This window comes from Scyliorhinus torazame, chromosome 10, assembly GCF_047496885.1.
Source record: "Scyliorhinus torazame isolate Kashiwa2021f chromosome 10, sScyTor2.1, whole genome shotgun sequence".
Lineage (NCBI taxonomy): Eukaryota > Metazoa > Chordata > Chondrichthyes > Carcharhiniformes > Scyliorhinidae > Scyliorhinus > Scyliorhinus torazame.
The window spans coordinates 82388323-82413592 of record NC_092716.1 but is presented as its reverse complement, the minus strand read 5'-3'; the positions used below and the strand labels follow the sequence as shown (position 1 = coordinate 82413592).

Genomic DNA, 25270 nt, shown 5'->3' with positions numbered 1-25270 from the left:
GGTCAAATAACTATGAAACACTGGTCCACTGTAAGTAATAATTAAATACTTTTAGGGAACGCTTGTGGCACACAATGTTTTTCAACTTTGTTTTTCTTTATGATCTAGTTGTTCTTGAGGCAAGTGGACCCGTGACAGGATCTTTGAGTTGTGGTAAAATGTTAAAGCTGTTTCTTACTGATGGGAAGCAAGCTGCTTTGACTGGAATCTGTATTGCTTTTCTTCGAGGTAATGCCAGCAGAGCCATTACATACGAAAACATATACAGGGTAAATGTTTTAACTTTCATTCTCATACTCTGATCGTTCTAGGATTTTCACCCAGCTACTGTACATATCTCCAAGTCAGGATGATGTGTAGATCAGAGGGAAACTTGATGGTGACTGTGTTTCTGCCTTTCACCATTTAGATGATGGAGGTTGCAGGTTTGGGAGGTGCTGCCAAAGAAGCCTTGGGGAGTTGCTGCAGTATATTCTGTAAATAGTGCACTTCAACCATAGTAAACTAATGATGAGGGGGCGGATAGTTAGGCTAATGATGAAGTGTTGATCAAGAGAATTACTTTCTCTTGGATTGTGTTGATCTTCCTGATTGTTCATGGAGCTGCCTCCGTCTCCAGTGGAGAGTATCCCAACACATTCCTGATTTATGCATTGAACGTAGTGGAGATGCTTTGGGAAATCAGGAGGTGAGACACTCCTCCCTGAGTTCCCAGCTTCTGTGCTGTCATAATCCTGACATTTCTATGGCTGGTCCAGTGGAATATGTGGTCAATAGTGATATCCAGGATATTAATGGTGGAAACCTTGGTAGTACCATTGATCAAGGGGAGATGGTTTGGCTCTTCCTTCTTGAAGATGTTCATTACCTGGCACATCTGCAGCACAATTGTTCCTTGATACTTGTCAATCTAAGTCTTGCTGTGTGCAGCTTGGATTGCTTCATTAATCTGAACACTGTACACTCACAGAGAGCAGTTCCACTTCTGAAACTTATACTGAGTAGAAGTCATTGATGAAGCAACTGAAGATAGTTGGGCATAATACACCACCCTAAGGGACTCCTACAGCAATGTCCTGGAGTTGAGAAGTTTACTTTCCAAAAACCATAACCATCTTCCTTTTGTGCCAGATATGACTCAAGTCACTGAATTCAGTTTTATTGAGTCTCCTTGGGGTTACATATGAATGCTGCCTTGATGTCAATCTCATTCCATAAAAATGAAAAATTGATTCTTTGGAGTACTATTTGAAGCTTCCCTTAAATATTCCTCATTTATGAGGAAAGAAGGCTGTGTTTCTCTTGCAACTCATGAATTTAAAGGATGCCTTGTGAAAAGTCTACAGGTGATAGACATGGGAGAGCATTTTACTGCTAATATGAAATTCTTACCAGCATTATTTGTTGCAAACACATTAGCACACTCATAAAATTCTCCACTATGTCCTTTAACACTAATTTAATTTAAGTGGTCTCGAGAATGCATTAAAATTTAAAATGTGCCATTCCTCAGAACTGCTTCTGCTCTGCCGCTGTTTCATTGCTGGACGCACAGTAAAAACCCGGTTTGCCTGTGTAAATTAGGTTTCTCCTGCACATCATCAAAGTAATGCCAATGGAGTTGGAGCAGCTCGGAGGAATTTTGAGAGTAATTTTAGCCGAAAACCTAAATACTGCAGTTGCTGGAAATCTGAAATAAAGATAGAAAAGGCTGCAAATACCTCAGTGGTTCAGGTGGCATCTGTGCAGAGAGAAATGGAGGTAACTTTTCAGGGCTGTGATCTTTCAGCAAAATTCACGTCTGAAACATTGGGCACAATTCTCCGAAAAGATGACCTGAGTGTGGTAACGAGCGGGAACTGCCACGAGCTTCCCGGTGCAAGGCCCGGTGAGGCCGGCAACACTATTCAATGTTAATTAGTCCACTTACCGAAGCCCCATGGGCTTCACGCCACAGATGAAGGCCCGCCAGCCAATTCACCGGGACCGCGCTAGCAGCCTCCCGCTAACAAGGTCGAGCAGCACTTAAACAGCACTTGCACAGTCAAGCCTACTCAGCTTGCAGCCTTGGCGCCGAGAAGACCGGCTCCAAGATTTGGAGACTCGGACTTGGGAAGGCTCCTGAATGCGATGGAGACCAGGAGAGATGTCCTGTTCCCCCGGGGGTGACGGAGGGTGAACCACAGGGCAGCCAGTACCACCTGGGACAAAGTGGCAGTGGCCGTCAATTTAGGAAGCATGACCAAGACGATCGGCCTCCAGTGTTACAAGAAGGTCAACGACCTACAACGGGCAGCATGGGTGAGTTGACAGCAATGTACCCCCACGACCTTTCCACCCCCAGGCAGCATCCATGTGGCCCCCAATCCTCCTTTTGCCCCCCCCTCTCTCTTCAGCCCTTCCTTCACACCACCCACCCCCATGGCTGTGAACCACAAATGTGGCTAACAATGCCCTCTCTGTTTCTCCGCAGAAGCTCTCCCATGGCGGCACGGTGGCACACTGATTAACACTGCTGCCTCACAGCTCCAGGGACTTGGGTTCAATGCCGGCCTCGGGTGACTGTGTGGAATTTTCACTTTCTCCCTGTGTCTGCGTGGGTTTCCTCCGGGTGCTCCAGTTTTCTCCTACAGTCCAAAGATGTGCAGGCTAGCTGGATTGACCATGATAAATTGTCCCTTAGTTTCCAAAAGGTTAGTTGGGTTTACTGGCTTAAGGGGATAGGGTGGAGGCATGGGTTTAAGTATGGTGCTCTTTCCAGGGGCTGGTGCAGGCCTGATGGGCCGAATGACCTCCTTCTGCACTGTACATTCTATGATTCTATGAATTGCCGAGAGAGGGCCCAAACTGGTGGAGGAGTGTCGAACATAAGAATCCTCACGACCTTAGAGGAACGGACCCTGGAGGTGACTGGTGTGGCCGAGGACAGAGAGGTCATCAATGCAGAGGTTGGCACATGGCGCATGCCACAGATATGAGGATCGACTGGGCCCCTGAGCGGTTATTGCCATATTGACTGACCCACTGACTACATGTCCATTCGCCCGCAGGTCCTTCAGCCGACGTCGCTGGCCCATCCGGGATGGGCGCCTCCCCTGCCTCCCATGAGACCACCTTGGAGGACAGTTCCGAGGATGCCAAGATTTACGTGTCACAACTGTCAATCCCACCCTCCCCCAGCGCGGATATACCCACCCCGGTAGGAAACATTAGTGGTCAGGCTTCTGGGGTGCAATCTGGTGAGCACCACAAAGTTGCTGATATACATCAGATGGAGGCAGGAATGCCCAGGCGAGACAGCAGTCGGAGGTCTGCTGGATCCCAGGACCCAGTTGGGATCCAACCAGACGCTGAGCATATGGAACAAGTATACCCGGAGCTGATGGAGACGTTAGGGAGCGGTCGGGACATCCAGCGAGAGATATCAGCAACACTCCAGCAGGTCCATAGCCAATTTGAGGTCTCCCAGAGGCTACGGTGCAGGACATGTCGCCGGCAATATGGGGCGGACGTCGGGGCATATGTGAGCACGATGCTTCACTCGTTAATGGGATCGGAGGCCCCGACGGGCCCATTGGAGGTGGAGGGAGCTTATTGAGTTATGACGCGAAGACCGAGGGCTGGAGAAATTCCTCGAGCCATAGGGGTGAGATTTCTCCGATATAATGACAGAGAGATGGTCCTCAGATGGGCGAAGAAAACTCGGAACAGTAGGTGGGAGAACGCGGTGATCCGCGTATATCAAGATTGGAGTGCGGAGGTGGCGAGAAGGAGGGCGAGTTTCAATCGGGCCAGGCGGTGCTTCACAAAAGGAAGGTCAAATTTGGAATGCTGCAACCGGCAAGACTGTGGGTCACACACCAAGGGAAGCACCACTACTTTGAGACGGCAGAAGAGGCGTGGACATTTATTGTGGAGGAGCAGCTGGAATAGGCGGGCCAGAAAAAGAACGTTTGGGACAAAGTGGTGGTGTGATTACATGGGGTGAAGGGGGGAAAAAGGGGGAAGGGATGATTTCTCAAGTTGTTAATCTTGCGACCCTGTAACTTTCCTCTCTTCCCCATGTCATGGGGGAGGGGGGGGGGGGGGAAGGATGAGGAATTGTGGGCGCCGGCCATTAGGGGTGGGGCCAAGTGGGAAACGCAGGCTTTGTTCCCGCGCTATGGTAATCATGGCAGGAACAGGGAAGCAGGAAGGAGGGGGCCTCGCACAGTGGGGGCCGAGGTCACGGGGGGAAGCCGAGGTCAGCCAGAGTTTGCTGACTTCTGGGAGCAACATGGGGGGGGGGTGCAATTACGCTAGAAGAGGATCTAGTGGGGGGGGGATTAACTGGGTTGCTGCTGCTGGGGAGAAGTGGGAGCTGGTACGGGGTGGGGTGGTCGAGGCGGGAGGGCGCCGTCGGGGGGAGATACGGCTACGTGGGAACCGGGTGAGGAGCTGGATTAAAAAAGGGGATGGCTAGTCGACAAGGCGGGGGGGGCGGGTAAAGAGCCCCCCAACCCGGCTGATCACGTGGAACGTGAGAGGGCTGAACGGGCCGATTAAAAGGGCACGGGTACTCGCACACCTAAAGAAATTAAAGGCAGATGTGGTTATGTTGCAGGAGACGCATTTGAAACTGATAGACCAGGTCAGACTACGCAAAGGATGGGTGGGGCGGGTGTTTCATTCGGGGTTAGATGCAAAGAACAGGGGGGTGGCTATATTAGTGGGGAAACGGGTACTGTTTGAGGCAAAGACCATAGTGGCGGATAGCGGGGGTAGATACGTGATGGTGAGTGGCAGATTGCAAGGGGAGGCGGTGGTTCTAGTGAACGTATATGCCCCGAACTGGGATGATGCCAATTTTATGAGGCGAATGTTGGGACGTATCCCGGACCTAGAGGCGGGAAAGTTGGTAATGGGGGGAGACTTTAATACGGTGCTGGACCCAGGGCTGGACAGATCGAGGTCCAGGACCAGGAGGAGGTCGGCTGCAGCTAGGGTGCTCAAGGACTTTATGGAGCAGATGGGAGGAGTAGACCCCTAGAGATTTAGCAGGCCTAGGAGTAAGGAGTTCTCGTTTTTCTCCTATGTCCATAAAGTATATTCACGGATAGACTTTTTTGTATTGGGAAGGGCGCTGATCCCGAAGGTGACAGGGACGGAGTACACGGCAATAGCTATCTCGGACCACGCTCCACATTGGGTGGACCTGGAGATAGGGGAGGAAAAAGAACAGCACCCGCCCTGGAGAATGGACATAGGACTATTGGCAGATGAGGGGGTATGTTTAAGGGTGAGGGGGTGTATTGAAAGGTACTTGGAGCTTAATGACAATGGGGAGGTTCAGGTGGGAGTGGTCTGGGAGGCGTTGAAGGCAGTGGTTAGAGGGGAGCTGATATCTATTAGGGCACATAAAGGAAAGCAGGAGGGTAGGGAAAGGGAGCGGTTGCTGAAAGAACCTTTGAGGGTGGACAGGCGATATGCGGAGGCACCGGAGGAGGGACTGTACAGGGAAAGGCAAAGGCTACATGTAGAATTTGACTTGCTGACTACGGGTAATGCAGAGGCACAATGGAGGAAGGCACAAGGTGTACAGTATGAATATGGGGAGAAGGCGAGCCGGTTGCTGGCCCACCAACTGAGGAAGAGGGGAGCAGCGAGGGAGATAGGGGGGATGAGAGACGAGGAGGGAGTGATGGAGCGGGGAGCGGAGAGAGCGAATGGGGTGTTCAAGGTACTCTACGAAAGATTATGTAAAGCTCAGCCCCCGGAAGGGAAGGAGAGAATGATGTGCTTTCTGGATCAGCTGGAATTCCCTAAGGTGGAGGAGCAGGAGAGGGCGGGACTGGGAGCACAGATTGAGGTGGAGGAGGTAGTGAAAGGGATTGGGAGCATGCAGGCGGGGAAGGCCCCGGGACCAGACGGATTCCCGGTAGAATTTTATAGGAAGTATATGGACTTGCTGGCCCCGCTTCTGATGAGAACCTTTAATGAGGCTAGGGAAAGGGGGCAGTTGCCCCCGACTATGTCAGAGGCAAAGATATCGCTCCTCCTAAAGAAGGAAAAAGACCCGCTGCAATGCGGGTCCTATAGGCCCATTTCTCTTTTAAATGTGGATGCTAAGATTCTGGCCAAGGTATTGGCGACGAGGATAGAGGACTGTGTCCCGGGGGTGGTACATGAGGACCAGATTGGGTTTGTGAAGGGGAGACAGCTGAACACGAACATACGGAGGTTGCTAGGGGTAATGATGATGCCCCCGCCAGAGGGGGAAGCGGAGATAGTGGTGGTGATGGATGGTGGAGTGGGATTATCTGTGGGAGGTGCTGAGGAGATTTGGCTTCGGAGATGGATATATCGGATGGGTACAGCTGCTGTATAGGGCACCGATGGCGAGTGTGGTTACGAATGGACGGGGGTCTGATTATTTCCAGCTTTACAGAGGGACGAGGCAGGGATGTCCCCTGTCTCCGTTATTGTTTGCTCTGGCGATTGAGCCCCTGGCCATGGCACTGAGGGGTTCCAGGAAGTGGAGGGGAGTGTTTAGGGGAGGAGAAGAACACCGGGTATCTCTGTATGCAGATGATTTGTTGTTGTATGTGGCGGACCCGGTGGAGGGGATGCCAGAGATAATGCGGATACTTGGGGAGTTTGGGGATTTTTCGGGGTATAAATTGAACATGGGGAAAAGTGAGTTGTTTGTGGTGCATCCGGGGGAGCAGAGCAGGGAAATAGAGGATTTACCGCTGAGGAAGGTAACAAGAGACTTCCGATACTTGGGGATTCAGATAGCCAAGAATTGGGAAACCTTGCACCGGCTTAATTTAACACGATTGGTGGAACAGATGGAGGAGGACTTCAAGAGATGGGACATGGTGTCCCTGTCACTGGCGGGTAGGGTGCAGGCGGTTAAAATGGTGGTTCTCCCGAGATTCCTCTTTGTGTTTCAGTGCCTCCCGGTGATGGTCACGAAGGCTTTTTTTAAAGAGAATTGAGAAAAGCATTATGAGTTTTGTGTGGGCCGGGAAGACCCCGAGATTGAGGAGGGGGTTCTTGCAGCGTAGTAGGGATAGGGGGGGGGGGGGGGTTGGCACTACCGAGCCTAAATGATTATTACTGGGCCGCCAATATTTCAATGGTGTGTAAGTGGATGGGAGAAGGGGAGGGAGCGGCGTGGAAGAGATTGGAGAGGGCGTCCTGCAGGGGGACTAGCCTACAAGCTATGGTGACGGCACTGTTGCCGTTCTAACCGAAGAAATACACTACAAGCCCGGTGGTGGTGGCAACATTAAAAATTTGGGGGCAGTGGAGACGGCATGGGGGAAGGACGGGAGCCTCGGTGCGGTCCCCGATAAGAAATAACCATAGGTTTGTTCCGGGGAGAATGGATGGGGGATTTGGAGCATGGCAAAGAGCTGGGGTAGTACAATTGAGAGATCTGTTCGTAGATGGGACGTTTGCGAGTCTGGGAGCGCTGACGGAAAAATATGGGTTGCCCCAAGGGAATGCATTTTGGTATATGCAACTGAGGGCTTTTGCGAGGCAACAGGTGAGGGAATTCCCGCAGCGCCCGACGCAGGAGGTGCAGGATAGAGTGATCTCAGAGACATGGGTGGGGGATGGTAGGGTGTCGGACATATACAGGGAAATGAGGGACGAGGGGGAGATCATGGTAGATGAGCTGAAAGGGAAATGGGAAGAAGAGCTGGGGGAGGAGATTGAGGAGGGGCTGTGGGCTGATGCCCTACGTAGGGTAAACCCGTCGTCCTCGTGTGCCAGGCTAAGCCTGATACAATTCAAGGTTCTACACAGGGCGCATATGACTGGAGCATGGCTCAGTAAATTTTTCGGGGTAGAGGATAGGTGTGGGAGATGCTCGAGAAGCCCAGCGAATCACACCCACATGTTCTGGTCATGTCCGGCATTACAGGGGTTCTGGGTGGGGGTGGTGAAGGTGCTTTCGAAGGTGGTGGGGGTCCGGGTCGAGCCAAGCTGGGGGTTGGCTATATTCGGGGATGCAGAAGAGCCGGACGTGCAGGAGGCGAGAGAGGCTGATGTTTTGGCCTTTGCGTCCCTAGTAGCCCAGCGCAGGATATTGCTTATGTGGAAGGAAGCCAAACCCCCGGGTGTGGAGACCTGGATAAACGACATGGCAGGGTTTATAAAGTTAGAACGGATCAAGTTCGTATTAAGGGGTTCGGCTCAAGGGTTCACAGGCGGTGGCAACCGTTCGTCAACTACCTCACAGAACGATAGAGGGAATGAAAAGAAAGAAAGACAACAGCAGCAACCCAAGGGGGAGGGGGGGCGGGGGGGGGGAGGATCCGGGCGGGCTCTTAGGGATGTCATTGTATATGTATAGACATTTGTTATAGGTAATGTATATTGGACTGTTGGATTGTATCTTTGGAGAGTAACTATTTTTGACAAGGCAGTTGCCATTTAGTTTTGTTTTTGTTTCTGTTTATATATTATTTATTTACTTGTTTAAAACTGGCCACTGTTATTTATATTGCTTTATTGTTGTTTAAAGAAAAACTATGTACTGCTATGTTTGGCCAAAAAATCTTGAATAAAATATATATATTTTTTTAAAAACACTGCTAGGGTGGTGACCGCAGTGGAGAGCCTGGTACACGACCTCGGCAGCATTACTGGAGGTATCCAAGGTGTGGCGCAGTCAGTGGTGGCCAAGGCTGAGGGCCTCGGCAGAATGCCCGAGTTGCTGGGGGATGTGACCCAGTACCAGGCTGTCCTTGATGAGGTGCTGTAGACCATGTCCTACTCTCAGTGGAAATGGCCGAGGCGCAGCGGAGCTTGTCCCAGTCGCAGGTGGGCATTGTTGAGGCACTGCAGAGCATGTCCCAGTCATTCCGGCACTGGCAGAGAATCCTGCTGTTGGATGTATTTGTTTACTGTCACGTGTACCGAGGTACAGTGAAAAATATTTTTCTGTGAGCAGCTCACACAGATCATTTGGTACATGAAAAGAAAAGAAAATACATAATAGGGCAACACAAGGTACACTATGTAAATACATAGACACCGGCATTGGGTGAAGCATACAGGAGTCTAGTATTAATCAGGTCAGTCCATAAGGGGGTCGTTTAGGAGTCTGGTAACAGCGGGGAAGAAGCTGATTTTGAGTCTGATCATGTAACTTTTGTAACTCCTGCCGATGGAAGAGTGAGTAAGCCACGTGGGAGGGGTCTTTGATTATGCTGCCCGCTTTCCCAAGGCAGTGTGAGGTGTAGTTGGAGTCAATGGCTGGGAGGCGGGTTCGTGTGATGGACTGGGTGGTGTTCACAACTCTCTGAAGTTTCTTGGGTCTTGCTGCCCGGGCATCCTGTTGGTCCATGTCAAAGTTGATATAGTTTTCTCCCTGGGCAAACAGTGCATCCATGACCTGTCGGATGCACCTGTGGACTCTGGCCTATGAGATGCCACGCAGGTCCCCGTTCGAACCCTTGAAGGATCCCGATGCGTAAAGTTTAATGGCTGCGGTGACCTTGATGGCCACCGGGAGCTGGTGTCCTCATCCACCACGTGGTGCCAGGTCCGTGAGGGCATGCCACAGGTGCTGCACCATCTCCTTGTTGAGTGGCGCCTCCTGTGGCACACATTGTCTGTCATCTGTTCAAATCACCAGCAGCGCCTGTACACCCTGGCCCATCGCGGGCCTCCCCTCTTTGGGTCCCACCCTGGCCTGATGGGCGGCCAGGTCCTCAGGGTGTGGGATGGGGTCCAGTTCATGGGCTGCTGCCGTGAGTATCTGCAGATGCTGCTGCTGCTGCCACTGTCTCCGGTTTCTGGCCGCCTGACAGACCAGCAGCACCACTAGGGCCTGTTCTGCAGGGTCCAAAATACCGTCCATGCCATTCGATATCTGTAAGGAATTGGGTGAGGGTGTTAGACGGACAAACAGAGATGACTCCCACCCCGGGACCCTCTATTGCCCCATTGATCCACCCTCCCCCACACCCGGAATGTCCAGCCCACGCACTCCCGGCCGCAGTGCAATCCCTCAACGCACCCCAGACCCTGTACCCCAGACACCGGAACATAACTTCACTTGGACCGGGCACTGGTCCTCACCCCATTTCACTCACCCACCCTCTGGCCGTGCACACAACCCCGGAACTGTGTCCCATGCCCTTGTGTTTGGATCTTGGCTGCTGCGAGTGTGGTGTTGCCTCCCGCAGTGTTCATGTATCACGATCTGATTGGTAAGCTAAGCAATGATTCCCACATACTACATGGCCCGCCCACCCACGGGAATCCACTTGGGTTGTGTGAAGTGCTCACTGAACCATGATTGCCAAATCCCTATGATCAATTGCCAGAGGCCTTGGAGGTTGGCGGAGGTTATGGGTGGTCGATGGGACGGACAGGCAGGGACTGGGTTGCCCCTGGAACGGGTACACACGATTCAGGGGTTGGCATGGTGGGGCCGTGTGCAGTTGTCCCCCCCAGGGCTTCTCCTCCCCCCCTTCCCATGGCGGCTCACCCCTGCGTAAGGTGACACCCCCAGCCGAGGGTCACCCATTCCCCGCCGAGCACTGGGGCGCAAGCCCACACCCCCGGGCATTTTGCCTGTGAGAAAATATGGCTACTCACCTCCTCGGCTCCCCGCAGAAGCCTTACCGCCAGAGTCCGGTCCAGCTACGTCCGGCAGCGCCTCCTCGAGAAAGGGACTCTCGACCTCGAGGCGACAGTGAAGCTGGCGACCTCACTAGAAGTGGCTTTCCAGAGCCTCGAGGCCTTCCCGTCTGACCGCGTGGCATCCTCGGGGACGTCAGAGGCGAAGCCATCACCCGACCCAGGCGTATCTCACTCCTGCGCCGTATGGCTGCCGGCCAGCTCCCGAGGACCTTGATGTTATTTCTTCACGCAGCGCTGTGTGAAATGAATGCAGCAAGAAAGATCATTTTGCGAAGGTATGTCTGAGCCGCTCTAAAGCCCCCAAATCAAAAGCCGGTCAGCCTGAGGCTCACAGACCACACAATGTGGCATCGTGCCTGCCGGGACCGCCCCCTTCCGACACGCCATCCGCCGTATGCGACCCATGGAGGACACTATCTTAGTCGTCGTCGCCGACGCGGCCCGCCATGTGCGACCAGTGGGCGCCGCCATCTTGGCCGACATCGTCACGCCGCCATTTTGTGATCACGCTGCTGCCACAGATAGTCCTTCGCATTACCTCAGCTCGGTCCAGCTCGACTAGGCCTGGCCTTACCATCTGCGAAATTCGATGATGGCTGTCAAAGTCAACGGACAGGAGGCGTCCTGCCTTTTCGACTCCGGGAGCACAGATAGTTTTGTCCACCCGGATATGGTAAGGCGCTGCGCCCTCCAGGTCCTCCCCGTCTCACAGACTATATCCCACGCGTCCGGTTCGCACTCCGTACAGATCCGGGGGTATTGCATCGCAAACCTGTCAATACAAGGCGTAGAGTACACTAACTTTAAGCTCTACGTCCTTCCCCATCTCTGCGCTCCCCTCCTGCTCGGGTTAGATTTCCAGTGCACCCTCAGAATCCTAACACTAAAATTCGGGGGAACCCTGCCTCCTCTCATGATCTGTAGCCTCGCAACCCTGAAGGTCGCCCCTCCCTCGCTCTTTGCGAACCTCACCCCAGACTGTAAGCCCGTCGCCACCCGGAGCAGATGGTACAGTGCTCAGGACAGGGCCTTCATCAGGTCAGAGGTTCAGCGGCTCCTGGAGGAAGGGATCATCGAGGCCAGCAACAGCCCCTGGAGAGCGCAAGTGGTGGTCGTCCAGACCGGGAAAAAGAACCGGATGGAAGTCGACTACAGTCAGACGATCAACCGGTATACGCAGCTCAATGCGTACCCCCTCCCACGCAATACTGATATGGTCAATCAGATTGCGCAGTATCGAGTCTTCTCTACGGTAGACTTGAAGTCCGCGTTTCACCAGCTCCCTATCCGGCCGGAAGACCGCCAGTACACTGCCTTCGAGGCAGATGGCTGCCTCTCCAATTTCCTCAGGGTCCCCTTCGGCGTCACCAACAGGGTTTCGGTCTTCCAACGAACAATGGACCGAATAGTGGACCAGTACGGGCTGCGGGTCACGTTCCCGTACTTGGATAATGTCACCATCTGCGGCCATGACCTGCAGGACCATGACGCGAACCTAGACAAATTCCTTCGCACCGCCCGACTCCTTAATTTAACCTACAATAAGGAGAAATGCGTTTTCCGCACAACCTGGCTAGCCATCCTCGGCTATGTCGTGGAAAACGGTGTCCTAGGGCCTGACCCCGACCGCATGCGCCCCTTCTCCAGCTCCCCCGCCCCCACTGACCCAAGGCCCTGAAACGATGTCTGGGGTTTTTCTCGTATTATGCCCAGTGGGTCCCCAACTACGCGGACAAGGCCCGCCCACTCATTAAGTCCACCATTTTTCCCCTGACGGCTGAGGCCCGCTTGGCTTTCAACCGCATCAGAGCCGACATTGCCAAGGCCACGATGCACGCTGTGGATGAATCCCTTCCATTCCAGGTGGAGAGCAATGCGTCTGACTTTGCCCTGGCCGCTCCCCTCAACCAGACAGGAAGGCCTGTCGCCTTTTTTTCCCGTACCCTCCATGCCTCCGAGATTCGACACTCCTCCGTCGAGAAGGAGGCACAAGCCATTGTGGAAGCTGTGCGACACTGGAGGCATTACCTGGCTGGCAGGAGTTTCACTCTCCTCACAGACCAACGGTCTGTTGCCTTCATGTTTAATAACACGCTGTGGGGCAAGATTAAGAACGCCAAGATTTTGCGGTGGCGAATCGAACTCTCCACCTATAACTACGAGATCCTGTATCGCCCTGGGAAGCTCAACGAGCCCCCAGATGCCCTGTCCTGCGGTATATGCGCCAGCGCGCAAACAGACCGGTTACGGGCCATCCACAGCGACCTCTGTACCCCGGAGGTCACCCGGGTTCTTCACTTCGTCAAGGCCCGCAACCTGCCCTACTCCACTGACGATGTCAGGGCTGTGACTAGGGATTGCCAAATCTGTGCAGAGTGCAAGCCGCACTTCTATCGGCCGGACAAGGCTCACCTGGTGAAGGCCTCCCGCCCTTTTGAACGCCTCAGCATGGACTTCAAAGGGCCACTCCCCTCCACTGACCGTAATGTGTACTAACTCAACGTTTTTGATGAGTACTCCCACGTCCCGTTTGCAATCCCTTGTCCTGATATGTCCTCTGCCACTGTCACCAAGGCCCTGCGCAGCATTTTCTCCCTGTTTGGTTTCCCCGCCTGTATAAATAGCGATCGGGGCTCCTCTTATGAGCGAGGAGCTGCGTCAGTACCTGCTCAGTAAGGGTGTCGCCTCGAGCAGGACTACCAGCTACAACCCCCGGGGGAACGGGCAGGTGGAGAGGGAGAATGCTACGGTCTGGAAGGCCGTCCTTCTGGCCCTACGGTCTAGAAGTCTCCCAGTCTCCCGCTGGCAGGAGGTCCTCCCTGACGCGCTCCACTCCATCCGGTCGCTTCTGTGTACTGCCACAAACGAGACCCCTCACAACTGTCTATTTGTCTTTCCCAGGACGTCGATCTCCGAGGTCTCGCTCCCGGCCTGGTTAACAAAACCTGGGCCGGTCCTCCTCCAGAAACACGTGAGGAGCCATAAGGCCGATCCCCTGGTCGAGCGGGTTCAGCTTCTTCACGCGACCCCTCAGTACGCGTATGTGGCACATCACGATGGACGACAGGACACAGTCTCTCTCCGGGACCTGGCTCCCGCGGGTACCCCTGCGCCCATTATCACCACTAACCCTCCCAGCCACCTCCCCAGCCACTTCCCCACCTACACCTTCACCAACATCTCCCACAGGGTCCTTTAGCCCTGCCTCTGCGTCATCACCCTATGTGGGACCCTGTTGTGCGGACGATGTGCTCCCGGAGCCGAGGATTTTGGCGCCAGTGTCCAGCGAACAATTCGCAGCGAACAATTCATCCTCCTGTGAGACTGAACTTATCCCTTTCACCCCCGCCGGACTTTTATTTAACGGGGGGTGAATGTGGTGAGCCACGTATGGCTATGTAAGGCTCTTGTATATATGTTCTACTGTTCTATTAGTATTGTTATTTCCACTGTTGTATATACTTATTGTTATTGCTGTTCTGTTATTGGTTGTTGCTGTTGTACTGTTGGAATGTTATTATTGGTGGTGCTGTTGGCTCCGCCTGTGTCTCCGCCCAGCTGTGGAGGTATAAAGCCTGTTGACCTGGGTCAGCCCTGTAGTGCAGGAGGAGCGACAGGTTGGCACATATTTAGCTTATTAAAGCATCGGTTCACTGCTTCTCAGCGTCTCGTCTGAATTGATGTCTATCATTACCTAATTCTGCTTGTGACTCAAAACACAAGGCTTCAATTCTCTGTAATATGCTGTAAGCTGCTTTGATTTTATCTTTTTATTTCATAACTTTAGAATGTACGCTGATCACATGTAGCCTTGTCTGGGGTTAAAGAGAAAAATAAGATTTGTCTCTCTCTTTCTCCGTGTAGTAGTTTTTCTGCTCTTCTCTCACTATCTAATTCTATCTCCCTCTTTCTCCTTCTGCTTGTATTCCATTCTATATGCCTTCCTCATTCTTCTTTTCCCCATATGGTTGACTCATTTCACTGTCCAGCTCCTTCAATCATTATCTTCCTGCCTTAAATAATAACTTGGATCTATATATATATCCCAAGTCCCTCTCTCTCATTTCATTCTTTCTTTATATATCAGGTAAGGCTATCTGAACAGTGATATATCTTTACTAAAACGGCACAGAAATAGTGGGGGTTTTTTGTGAAATTGAATGTTGTCTTTTTTGTTTAAGTAAAATATATTTTCTAATTTCTAGGAAGTAAGTTTCAGCGTTTTGGATGTTGGAAGGATTGGGTTGTTGAAATCTGTTGAACAGTTGTTGAGTGATGCATTTATACCAGTACTGAAAAAAATGAACCAAGGATGGGGAGCGCTGAACAGACCTGAATCCATGACAGTTCGACAGGGATTTCTCAATTCTCTAGATGGGTTTGTCAGTGCCCTCTCTACAGCGCAACAGAATCTGGCCAAGGAGGTACAAAGTCTAACCTGTGCTAAAATTTCTGTCGACTGCTCTGGCTTTAGAGGAAAAATGAATGCAGCAATGCAAGTTGCTATCTTGAAAGTTTCCACTGGCAGTTTCAATTATAAATTGCAAATGAGAGAGGAGGAGACATGTGGTCAGGCAAAGGAAAGGAAAGGGTGAAGGGTTAGGAACAGGAAGAGAAGAAACGCATACTCGAGGAGAGAGAAGGAATGTGGGGAGAGGTGGGTGCAGAGGGGAGAAGGAGGCGGTGATGTTAAAAAAATACACGGTTGATGAACTAATGCTTCAGGGAATGGGTGATATAGTTATCATTGCCTATATGATTTGAATGAATAAATATTTGAAGGAGAGTATGATGCACAGGTTTGGGGAGGGAATAGGACTTTGGCTAAATGGCCATATTCTGTGTTGTAATTGTCTATGGTTCTCTCCACAAATGCTAACTAAAGCTACTACATAAATGCGGTATGGTAGTTTAGTGGTTGTTAGTTAATTAGTAATCCAGCGGTCTGGACTAATGATCCAGAGGCACAAGTTTAAATCCTACCGTGGCACCTGGGGAATTTAAATTCAATTAAATAAATTAATAAATTGAAATGAAAAGCCAGTATCAGTAATGGTCACCAGTAAATTGCCAATTATTTCCTTTTGTTAAAATCTGTTCAATCTGTCCTTTAGGCAAGGGAATCAGCCACCGTTATCGGCTTTGATCCATTTGTGACTCCAAATCCATAGCAATGAGATTGATTCCTAACTGCCTCCTGAAATGACTGAGCAAGTCATTACCACCTTCTCAAGAATAATTCGGGATCAGCTATAAATGCTGGCTTTCCCAGCAATACCTACATCCTGGGAATTAATAAAATAGCCACTCTTACCTGGTGAATAAACTATTGCGTATCACCGGATTATGCTGAGTACTCAGTTTAGCGATTCACCTTCTGGAATTCCTGATAATGTCATGGACAACTTAGGGGGACACTTATTTTGTTTTGCTGCTTTCAGGTTCGGTTAGAGCAATGTGTCTTGGAAGAGCTGAGGAACTTGAAAGGCCCGTCCGATTTCAGAATAGCTTCTCCAGAAATGTTGAAACAAGCTGAAGAAAGCCTGAAAATTTGGATGAAGCAAATTGAGCAGGTGAAGAATGGGAATTTTTAGTATTTGGGCAGAGTTCAGCTGTTTTTACACAGGTGTTAGTAAGAATATGTACATACTTACATATGTCCAGGCAAAGTTAAAAACTACAGCCTGGATTTTTCACCTGAGTCGGATTGACCTGGGGGCCCTTTAAAAGTGCAGGCAGGTCCCAATTCCAGAATTCCCAACTCCATTGCCTGGCTGTCTAATTAAGCACCATGGTTTTCCTTTCTTTGCAATAACAAAATAAGCCATCTCCCAACTCTCTTTTACTATTCTGCCCTTATCAGCCATTGTTCTCTTTTTGGCTAATTCTTCATCCTCTGCATTTTTGATTTGCACTTGGTTCTCCTACTTCACCACACCTATTCAACACAAAGCAATCCATTAGGCAAGGGCAACCTACCACACGATATGTGGTGTCGTGAACCACACGATATGTGGTGTCGTGAACAGCACAATTGCCCTCTACCTGCGAACCCAGAATGCACTGGTAGTGCAATTCCAGCATGAACAAGCACCGCGATCCCAGCATAAGCTAGCAACACAATCCCGGTGCCATGAGCCATAGCAGCGCAATGCCTGTGCATGGACAATAGTTAACAGGCTGTTGTGTTCTGTGATATGGTCATTGTAATGAGATACACAGAACATCTAGTTGTTTAACTAGAAAGATGATTTATTAACAAACACGTGGAAAGATAACTAACAGATTACGATATAGACAGTAACTACTAAATGAATTCAGTGAATTCTACTGGAACTACTCGAGGTGCGACTATCCTCTTGTACGTCCCACTACCAACTGGCGGGTATCTCAAGTCATGTGAAGGATGTCTGCTGCCATCAGCTGGTTGGAGGTCGCATTGCTAACTATCTCCAAAACTGTGCCCAGGCATATGAACACACAGGCCACACTCAAAGCCTTGATGGGTCGCTTGGAGCCTGCGGGCCGCAGGTTGCCCACCATTGGTGGACAGTATTGATCACCTCATTTAAGGAAGGATGTAAATGAGCAGTTCTGAGAAGGTTTACCAGACTAATACCTGGAATGGATGGGTTGCCTTATGAGGAAAGGTTAGGTAAACTAGGCTTGTATCCACTGCAGTTTAGAAGAGTAAGAGGCAACTTGATTGAAACATCAGATCCTGAGAGTCTTGACAGGGTAGATCTGGAGAGGCTTTTCCTCTTGTGAGATAATTTAGAAGTGGAGGTCTCTGCTTAAAAATAAGGGGTCACCCATTTAAAACGGAGATGAGACAAAATGTTTTCTCTCAAATGTCTTGAATCTTTTGTGCTCTGGTAGAAGCAGAGTCTTTGAATTTTTTTAAAATGGAAAGCAGATTCAAAATGTGTCTGGGCAGAGAGATCTGGGTGTCATAAGAACATAAAAACATAAGAACTAGGAGCAGGAGTAGGCCATCTGGTCCCTCGAGCCTGCTCCGCCATTCAATGAGATCATGGCTGATCTTTTGTGGACTCAGCTCCACTTTCCGGCCTGAACACCATAACCCTTAATCCCTTTATTCTTCAAAAAACTATCGATCTTTATCTTAAAAACTTTGTCTTTGTTCATGAATTGCAGAAAGTCGGTATGCAGGTACAGCTTGTAATTAAAAAGGCAAATGGAATTTTAGCGTTTATTTTAAAAGGACTGGAGAATAAAAGTAGAGAAATGTTGTTGCAATTAGCTAGGGTGTTGGTGAGACCACATCTGGAGTATTGTGTCCAGTTGTGGTCTCCTTATTTGAGGAAGGGTGTGGTGGTATTGGAGGCAGTTCACAGGAGGTTCACCAGCTTGATTCCGGGGATGAAAGCGTTGATGTATGAGGAGAGTTTAAACAGTTTTGGGCTTATACTTGCTGGAGTTTAGAAGAATGAGAGGGGATCTGATCGAGGTATATTAAATACTAAAACAGATTGACAAAGTAAGCATTAATCCAAATGTTCCTTCTTGTGGGGCAATCCAGAATGAAGGTTACAGATGTAGGTTGAGAGGTGGTAGATTTAAAACTGAGATGAGGAGGAACTACTTCTCGCAGAGAGTGGTGAATTTGTGGAACTTGCTGCCCCATAGTGCGGTGGAATCTGAGTCATTAAATGGTTTCAAGAAGGAGATAGATATATTTCTGATAAAAGAACGAGTTAAATGGATATGGGGAACAGCTAGGGAGGTGGATTTGAGACTAGGAAGAGATCAGCCATGATCTGATTGAATGGCGGAGCAGGCTTGAAGGGCTGAATTGGCTACATCTGCTCCTAATTCCTATGTTCCTATGTAACTGTCTTTTGGAATGCTTGACAGGGGAGGGGATCAGAAGGTGTCTTTGGTGGTGCCATCATGCTGGAGGTCATGGAAATGGCAAAATATGATCCTTTGAATGTGGAAGCTGGTGGGATGGAAAGTGAGGATCAGGGGAGCCCTATTGCAGTTCTGGGACGGAGGGGAAGAGGTGAGAGCAGAAGTATGGGACACGGGTCGGACACAGTTGAGGGCCCTATCAACCACTGTGTGGGAATTCTCAGTTGAGGAAAAAGGTATTCCTATCAGGAGTGCAAGTCTGAGGCTGAACATTTAGAAATGTTCTGAAATCAAGATAGTGATTAGCTGAAAAGTGGACAAATAATTTAATATGCAAAGTTACTTTCAACTGAAAGTTGAGTTCTTATTCTGCCATCGCTACTGGACTATTAGGATTCCTGAAAAATAATACAGCACCAGGTTAACAATCATCTGCAGCAGGTGCTTTGAAAGTGCTAATAATCTCTTCCTCTCAGGTATTGACTGAAAGTGAACAGCTGCAGAAGGAGGCTGATGATATTGGACCACGAGCAGAGCTGGAATATTGGAAGTGCCGTCTGACGAGGTTCAATTACCTGAGTCAAGAAATCCAGCGGGCAGATGTTAAAACCATCCTTGGAATCATCACAGCTGCTAAGTCAAAGCTGTTGAAGGTCTGAAAGAAATGTTTTGCTCATAGGAGCATTTAAATCCTATAAAGTTAGAAAACATGTTATTGAATAGAAGCACTATTGAGTTCCCCTGAGTGTTTGAGTATTTTTATAATGATTGTAGTGCTTGACCCTCAAACAGCTAATGCAATTATTGTTTGTTGCTGTGACAAATTGATGGGTGCAACTAATGTTTTTACCAAAACATTGCACATCAGAAAATTCTTCAGGACTGCTTCTGATCCATCACTATTTCTTCAGTAGAAGTGTTTCAGACACCTTGTTGAATGCAGAGTAACATCAACTCGGTTGTAGAGTTGGAGACTCACAACACTGCTGCTGATCTCTTGGACATGTATATAACTTAAAATACATACATTATATTCAACAACTTTGAGACCACCTTGAATTAAATGGTTTGTTTTACACAACAATCTTGGTGAATTAGTTTGGACACCTTTGAATTCCTGTTGCAGACTTGGAGGGAGTTGGATAAACGGATTACAGATGTATCTAATGAAGCCAAGGATAATGTGAAGTACCTCTACATGTTGGAACGATTTTGTGACCCTCTCTATAACAATGACCCTGTAAGTCTCTATTTTTTCTTCGATAATGGCGTTTCAAAAGTTGGTGATCACATATATGAAATATTGAAAGCCAATTCAGAGATTAATGCATGCCTTTTCCCCCTCACTCCAGATTGGAATGCTGGACGCCATTCCAGGCCTTCTGAATGTCATAAGGATGATACATACAATTTCCACATATTACAACACATGTGAAAAGATGACTTCTTTGTTTACCAAGGTAAGCCAATATTTGCTGGTGTTTTTTGCAGTAATAATACCAGTATTGTTGTGGTTGCGAATAATAAAGCCCAATCTATTTGTGCCTGAGATTATTCATTCTACTAGAGTACAGTGATGTGTGCCTTGAAATAGGATCCAAACCTGAAATAATATAGCAAAACAGTGCAGTTAGCTTCTGAAAAGAGAAAAGACTCAATTATGTTTTGGGTGGTGATCCTTTGTCAGAACTGGAATCATGTGAAGGAAAAGTCAGGCCAGAAAGGTTAATCTGCCTTTTTTCTGGCAGTAAGGTTACTGATGCGCAATCAATTACTCTCAAGACCAAGTGATTCATAACTGAAGGCTTTAATCTGCTAGAACTCTTCCCCAGCAGCTTCGATACAGAAAGTGAAGGCTGCTGGGATGGCACCGGTTCTTATACTCCGCCTCTCAGGGCGGAGCTATGTACAACAGCCAATGGTAGACTCTTGGGTCTAACCAATGGTCATCCACCACTTAGGTACCGCAATACCTGGTGCTACCACGGTTACACTGTAAATTAAGAAACTGACTGAACAGACAGTCTACTTCAGCACGAGTTGTATGTGGAGTCATAGAACCATAAAACATATAAGAGGCCATTTGGCTCGTTGTACCTGTGCTTGCTCTTTGAAAGAGCGATCTAATTAGTCCCACTGTCCCCTACTCGTCCCCTTTGGATTTGCTAATGTTTCCTTTTCACATATTTATTATTTTCCATTTAAAAGTCACCATTGAATCTTTCAGGCAGTGTACTGCAGATCTTAATGACGCTGCAGCAAAAAATTGTGCCCATCTCCCCTCTGCTTTTTAAGATCAGTTTGCGCTGGTTACTAACAGTCCTCCCCATGGAAAATGTTCCCCCTCATTTGTTTCATTATAATTTTGAGCGGCTCTATTGTATCTCCCAATAACTTCCTGGGGAAACAGCTTTTGGAAGAAAATATACAATTGCCTGATTTCAGCAGTGAAGACATTGATATACGTAATTTGTAAAGAGAAAATATTGGGTGGAACTTTCCCAGGGAAGGGGTGATTTGGGTGTGTGTCAGAAGGTAAATCCCCTAAAAGTGACATTGGCATTGATTTCACTGGTGTGGGTTCTGAGGCGAGCAAGGAACTCCCTTGGATCTGTGGGGAAACAAATGAATATATTTAAAACCAATTATATTAGCTCTCAATTCTGGATTTAAGAATAAGGGTACATGTTTTCTGATCTGTCAGCAACTTGCCTGGATCACTAAGGAAAGCACATTGTGGGGAGAGCTTCTTCCGTGAAACTGGGGAAACTTTGATCAGTGAAATTGAGGAGCTCTGGCCATGGCTAGGTGAGAGGCTGCTGTTTGAAGCGCGCATCCTCTGAATGATTGCGGTCACGGCTTGACAGGTGACTGCCGGCATCTTGGAAGGCACTTCACCTGTCTGAACCATTACTCACCTTCAGCTGTATTTCCCCACTGCCAGCACTTACCTAAGCACGGGAACAACCTTTGCAGCTCCAACTTCCACCTCTGAGGGGCTAAAGCAGCAGAAACATCAACACCATTAGCACCAGAAGTAGCACCAGCTGCCTTCTCAGCTGCATGCCACTTTACTCAGTAGTGGGGATGGATACAGAAAGACAGCTGAAAGACAGGAAGACCCTCAACTCAGTGTGTACAGGCACCAGGGTCAACTCTCTTGTCATCAGAGCACAGAGACTCTGGCTCTGGTAACAGGTTGCTACTGATATTTGCAGCCTCATTCTGGAAAAAGACATTCTTCCCAGTGGAACAAATGGGAAAGCATTGTCAGTGGCCAATAAACATAGAGGTGTGGGTGTTCATAGTGTGTGTGGATGAGAGGAAAGGGCAACATTTGTAGAGGGTGACTGTTAGGCATGGATGTGAAAGGGAAATAGGATGAGAGTGAGTGTTCGTGTTGGTTGCTCAGATTGGGATGTCTGCAGAGAGAGGAATGAGTGTCACACAAGATGTGGGGCAACACGGTAACAGTGGTTCGCACAGTTGCTTCACAGCTCCAGGGTCCCAGGGTTGATTCCCGGCTTGGGTCATCATCTGTGCGGAGACTGCATGTTCTCCCTGTGTTTGCGTGGGTTTCCTCCGGGTGCTCCGGTTTCCTCCCACAGTCCAAAGATGTGCAGGTTAGGTGGATTGGCCATGCTAAATTGCCCTTCATGTCCAAAAAGGTTGGGTGGGGTTACTGGGTTATGGGGATAGGGTGGAGGTGTGGGCTTGGGTAGGGTGTTCTTTCCAAGGGCCGGTGCAAACCCGATGGGCCGGATGGCCTCCTTCTGCACTGTAAATTCCATGATTCTATGTGTTGTTCTGATTTGTGTTGTGTAGGAGAATGCTGGGAAGTTTTAAATTTGGGGCTTGGTTCCCGAAGGTGTTGCGCCATTCACCTGTAATCCCACCTGAGGTCCTGGATCTTCTTAGTTCCATGTTTCCAAGTTGGAAGATCTACTCTTGTGCAGCTGATTTCCTCAACCACTTTCATCCATTCCTGTTTGCTAGGAGAGGTTGTCCACTTCCTCTCATCTTTGGGAGAGCTTCCCTCATTGCAGCCTCCTGGAGCTCACAACAGATCTCCCTGATAAGATTGAGAGACCAGAGAGTAGCCTTCCCAGGTCTCCTTTCTATTTCTGTGGTTACTGTAGCCACAAAAATCCATGGTAACTGTAATGTCTTGGTCTCTTTAATAAGAGATCCTTCCTCTGACAGAAAAGATGCATCATCATTCTGCCCACCCTTCCTGATTGGCCAGAGAAACCAAAAATGAGATGCTAATGCCTCGGCTCAGTCAATGAGCCTTGACAAAATCCACTCCAGCAATCAACATGTTTCCAGTCCACAAATGGTCACTCCTTTTGGCCAGAGTCTACGATTGGAAAATTCCACCTATTACCTTAAGCAGTCTATATTTTCCTTGGCTACATTTCAGAGATGAAGGGACATGCATGTCAGGGGCTTTCTTTTGAAGATTGATTCAAAATTCAATTGGGACCAATGAGTTTTGAAATATTATTATTTCAGGTCACAAATCAGATGATAACTGCGTGCAAGTCATACATTACCAATCATGGGACTGTTACTATCTGGGATTTGCCTCCAGCCACCATAGTTTTCAAGCTGAAAGCCTGTGTTCAGCTTCATCAGGTAACTGATAAGATTTGTAGGAAAATGTATTCATTACATGTTCCCAATCACAAGAGTGTTTTGTCTCCTTTAGTCTGATTTGCTTACTTCAGAGAAAGTGTGTATTATTCCTTTAACTCTTCTTTTATTGGTTGTCTATCTAAAAATGAACAACCTAATCCAACAGAAGGGGAAAGGCCACTTATTATTACTTCACACTCGCACACTGTGTGTTATGTCCTTGTTACCATTTTGCCCATTCACTAGTTCCTTCACCCAGCTCTTTGTTCAATGAGATAGGTTTATGGGAAGATTTTCCTATGTCTGCACTCAGGCACGTTCAGTCTGGGGGCAGTAAGTATTACAAAATGTGACAGGAATCTGCCCAGTTTTTCTTTCATTAATTTACAAAATAAAAAAAACATTTTGAGAAGCAAGATCTATTTTAAAACAATTAACTTTTCCTGTGGACCTATTGGGAGTTATTTTCTTCTCACTGGAGAACTTGGTGGGTAGAGGGTTGCAGATACCCTTTGTGGTGGTTATGCTTGCTACTCCATCTGCCCTGCCTCATTATTGCTATTGTCATGTGAGTGTCCCTTTAAGAAAGTTTTTGTCTTATCACATGGCTTCAGTGATGTCATTGTGTGGGCTGTGGCTCTGTGAGCTGCTTTTGCTTTTGCTTTCAGTTTTAACTGCTGTGGACTCAGACAGGAGAAAGAAGTGTCTCTCTCTCTCTATTTTCATTTTAAATATCTGCTCCAGTAAAAATCACCTTTGTGGTGGCTTTAGATATAGTTTGCTTTCCGAAAGAGTTTAAACCTGCTGGTGAGACGGGGTCAGAATCTCAGGAAAAGCCAGTCTTATTCAAGTGAGAATGCAGAGTGCTGGGCCATGCCCTTGAATAGGGGTTTTGGTTTATGGGATTTTGATTTTGAATTGGAACAGTTAAGGGGGAATTCATTAATTGTTATAGATTACTGTAGCTGTGGGGTATCTTTATGTTTGTAATTGATAAAAATTCTTGCTGTGTGTTTATATAAATGTTAACTAAGTTCTTAGAATAAAGCTTGTTTTGTTTAAAGTGTCTAGGAATACTGTTGAATCACACCTCAAGTGAAGGCTCTTGTGCTCATCCTAGCTAAATTCAACAAAAGGTTGTAGGTGAGGTGAACTCCCGAATACACTTTGGAATTTTTAAACACTGGCACACAAAACTATCTGTGTGTAACCAAGGCGGCATTTGAGCCTAACCCACCACACAGATTGCAACACTTAATAATGCATGCAGTCCTTTGTATGATGATTTTCCTACTTGTACTTCTTACAGTTGACGGCAATGAATTTGGCTGCAATGTGGTTAGATTTGCCGCAGGTGCAACAAACTTGAGCAGGCCAGCATAGACAAGGTAGCTCTGGCTTGCCCGAACAGAAGGGCTGGAGGGAGGGTTGAGGATTACTCCTTTGCTTTCCACTCTCAAAGTCATCTTCATCTGCCTTTTGCTGGTCCAAATCTTGAAGGGGTCCTTGACTTCCTTGCTGTTTTAACCTCTATTTCCTTGGGAAGGTAGGTAAGCATATCCACGCTAGGGGCATGAGGGTTATGAAGATGCACAGGCACCAGAAGAGCATGGTCACCAGAAGAGCATGGTCACCAGAAGAGCATGGTCACCAGAGGAGCATGGTCACCAGAGGAACATGGTCACCAGAGGAGCATGGACACCAGAAGAGCATGGTCACCGGAAGAGCATGGTCACCAGAAGGACATGGTCACCAGAAGAGCATGGTCACCAGAAGAGCATGGTCACCGGAAGAGCATGGTCACCAGAAGAGCATGGTCACCGGAAGAACATGGTCACCAGAAGAGCATGGTCACCAGAAGGACATGGTCACCAGAAAAGCATGGTCACCAGAAGGACGTGGTCACCAGAAGAGCATGGTCACCAGAAGGACATGGTCACCGGAAGAGCATGGTCACCAGAAGGACATGGTCACCGGAATAGCAAGGTCACCAGAAGGACATGGTCTCCAGAAGAGCATGGTCACCAGAAGAGCATGGTCACCGGAAGAGCATGGTCACCAGAAGGACATGGTCACCAGAAAAGCATGGTCACCAGAAGGATATGGTCAC

The 25270-nt window shown here is 48.7% G+C and overlaps 1 protein-coding gene across 1 annotated transcript in view; it reads left to right on the top strand.

Annotated features, from left to right (window-relative positions):
* LOC140430228 (dynein axonemal heavy chain 5-like) overlaps positions 1 to 25270 on the top strand; it is a 502949-nt gene that overhangs the window by 40645 nt on the left and 437034 nt on the right. The window contains exons 4-10 of the mRNA XM_072517658.1: positions 109 to 269; positions 14853 to 15071; positions 16089 to 16220; positions 18999 to 19175; positions 19649 to 19762; positions 19875 to 19982; positions 23038 to 23160. Of these exons, the coding sequence (XP_072373759.1) occupies positions 109 to 269; positions 14853 to 15071; positions 16089 to 16220; positions 18999 to 19175; positions 19649 to 19762; positions 19875 to 19982; positions 23038 to 23160 (1034 nt within the window). The remainder of the gene's footprint in view (positions 1 to 108; positions 270 to 14852; positions 15072 to 16088; positions 16221 to 18998; positions 19176 to 19648; positions 19763 to 19874; positions 19983 to 23037; positions 23161 to 25270) is intronic.